This window comes from Eurypyga helias, unplaced genomic scaffold (assembly GCF_000690775.1).
Source record: "Eurypyga helias isolate BGI_N326 unplaced genomic scaffold, ASM69077v1 scaffold21709, whole genome shotgun sequence".
Taxonomy (NCBI): Eukaryota; Metazoa; Chordata; class Aves; order Eurypygiformes; family Eurypygidae; genus Eurypyga; species Eurypyga helias.
In genome coordinates, this window is record NW_010274212.1 from 1 (window position 1) to 381 (window position 381).

At 60.4% G+C, this 381-nt stretch overlaps 1 protein-coding gene across 1 annotated transcript in view; it reads left to right on the top strand.

Annotated features, from left to right (window-relative positions):
* Nucleotides 1-15: 15 nt before the first annotated feature.
* STAR (steroidogenic acute regulatory protein) overlaps nt 16-381 on the top strand; it is a gene marked incomplete at its 5' end in the record, with an annotated part of 1570 nt that continues 1204 nt past the window's right edge. Inside the window, one exon of the mRNA XM_010159757.1 lies at nt 16-124. Coding sequence (XP_010158059.1) covers nt 16-124 — 109 coding nt within the window. The remainder of the gene's footprint in view (nt 125-381) is intronic.

A 381-nucleotide genomic window follows, 5' to 3' on the forward strand; every position in this document is an offset into this window, starting at 1 on the left:
CTGCTCCCAGGTCTGAGAAGACAAGCTGCCGTGGCCATCAGCCAGGAGCTGAGCAAGCTGGCCTGCCGCAGCCCGGGACCCGGCACCTGGATCAACCAGGTTCGCAGAAGAAGCTCCTTGCTCAGTAAGTGACCGGCGGATGGGGGTTTGGCCACAGGTCAGGGCTCAGGAGGGTGGATGGAGGAAAACCTGCCCACGGACCACCCGGGCTTAGGCAGCGCTGGGAACTGAGTTCACTTCCCCAGCCCCTGGGTGTGGAGAGGCGAGTTTGATGGAGTAGATAAAGCTCATAGAATCATGGAACGGTTTGGGTTGAAGGGACCTTAAAGACCATCCAGTTCCAACCCCCCTGCCACGGGCAGGGACACCTTCCATAGCCCA